The sequence below is a fragment of the Nicotiana attenuata genome, chromosome 1 (genome assembly GCF_001879085.1).
Source record: "Nicotiana attenuata strain UT chromosome 1, NIATTr2, whole genome shotgun sequence".
Taxonomy (NCBI): domain Eukaryota; kingdom Viridiplantae; phylum Streptophyta; class Magnoliopsida; order Solanales; family Solanaceae; genus Nicotiana; species Nicotiana attenuata.
Window position 1 is genome coordinate 63,353,775 of NC_031989.1, and position 1,960 is coordinate 63,355,734.

The following is a 1,960-nucleotide window of genomic DNA, read 5'->3' on the forward strand; positions in this document are numbered from 1 at the left end:
ACATACTACTAAGTCATGAACTGTTTAAAGGATACTCCAGAAAAGGTATCTCTCCTAGATGTGTGCTGAAGATGGATCTGAGGAAAGCCTATGATACTTTGGAATGGGGTTTTCTCAGAAGAATGCTTATTGACCTTGGTTTTCCCTTCAAGTTTGTGCAATGAATAATGGCATGTGTTACTACAATTTCATATTCCTTGGTACTAAATGGAGGACCGACCAAGCCTTTAAAGGAAAAAAGGGGATTAGACAAGGAGACCCAATGTCTCCATATTTATTTGTTATTGCAATGGAGTATCTGGGAAGAGAACTGGGACAATTGCATAAGAATGGAGATTTCAACTTTCATCCTAGGTGCAGGAAGTTAAACACTACACATGTATGTTTTGCTGATGACCTCCTGATGTATTAAAGAGCTGATTTTGAGTCTATCAAGATCCTAAATGCTTCCTTTCACAGGTTCTTAGTTGTTTCTGGCTTACATGCAAATGTAGACAAAAGTGCTATATACATGACTGAAATCTCACCAACTGAGAAACAGGAAATCCTTGCAACATTGGGTTTTACTGAGGGAAAGCTTCCTTTCAAATACTTGGGGATCCCTTTAGATTCTAAGAAGCTAGCAGTTCATCAATATTTACCTCTTATTGAGAAGATAACTGCAAGGGTCACATGCTGGTCAGCAAAACTTCTATCTCATGCTGGCAGATGTCAATTGATCAAGGATGTTATCTTTGGCATTCAAACCTATTGGGCACATATTTTTGTTCTTCCAAAAAAGATGATGAAAGCAATTGAGGCAATATGCAGAACTTTCCTATGGACTGGTACCGCTATTATCTCAAAGAAAGCACTAGTGGCTTAGGAAAAGGTGTGCAGGCCAACAGCTGCTGGAGGACTCAATATACTAGACATAAAACTATAGAATAAAGCAACAATTATAAAACATATGTGGGATATAACAAGAAAGAAGGACTGCTTATGGATAATGTGCGTGCATAGTTTCTATATAAAGAATAGGAATCTGGAAACAATGGCCACACCTAAGTCTGCATCTTGGGTGGTGAGGAAGATACTAGAAAGCAGAAGTTTGATTATGGAGCATCAACAACTCCAAGGAAACATTCATAACAGACTACAGATAATGTGCACCGATACAAAGTTCCAGATTAAGCAGATGTACTTGAAACTGATACCAGTATACGCCAGAGCTGAATGGAAAAGTTTGATGCTGCACACAAATACACATCCAAGATATAGATTCATCCTGTGTCTTGCAGAACAACAGAGACTAGCTACAATGGAAAGACTGTTGAAGATTGGTATCCAAATTCCTGCAGCCTGTGCATTCTGTGGACATAGCTTGGAATACTTTAGCCACTTGTTCTTTGAGTGCACCATCACAAAGAAACTATGGTCTAGACTATGTTCATGGCTGGGATATAATAGGAGCATTGGAGATTGGAAAACAGAGTTAGAATGGGCATGCAAGAAAGCCAAGAGCAGAAGAGAAAGAAATGCTATTACTAGCTGTGTGTTTGCCATGACTGTTGCACTGATTTGGAGGGAAAGGAACATAATCAGATTTGAACAAGCTAAGTTTGATGATCTCCAAATCTGCAGAGAGATAGAACTACACATACATATCAGAGGGAAGAACATAGTCAAGTGGAAAGAAGCATTGTATCAGCTGAATTGGATTCCATAGATAAGTAGAATTAAAGGTAGAAATCCTTGCTGTAGTTGGTTTAAACAAGTGTCTGTATTGAAATGTGGTGTAGGATAGATAGACACAAAATTGATAGAAGCAGATTGTGATGTATATTGGGAGCAGCCTGTCAAAGCTGCTCCTCGGACTCAACTGTACATATTTTTTGAGTATCAATAAAATATAACCTTAACTCAAAAAAAAACTTTTCGGAAGACACGGATTGTGAACGCAAATTGAAAAGTACTAAAT

The 1,960-nt window shown here is 38.2% G+C and overlaps 1 protein-coding gene across 1 annotated transcript; it reads left to right on the forward strand.

Moving 5' to 3' along the window:
• On the forward strand, positions 1,034 to 1,708 carry LOC109236708. Its single transcript, XM_019402917.1, has one exon. It carries the CDS (start codon positions 1,034 to 1,036, stop codon positions 1,706 to 1,708), a length of 675 nt encoding a protein of 224 aa, XP_019258462.1.

Coding starts and splice junctions, on each gene's coding strand:
- LOC109236708 (XM_019402917.1), top strand. CDS start 1,034: ATGGCCACACCTAAGTCTGCATCTTGGGTGGTGAGGAAGATACTAGAA.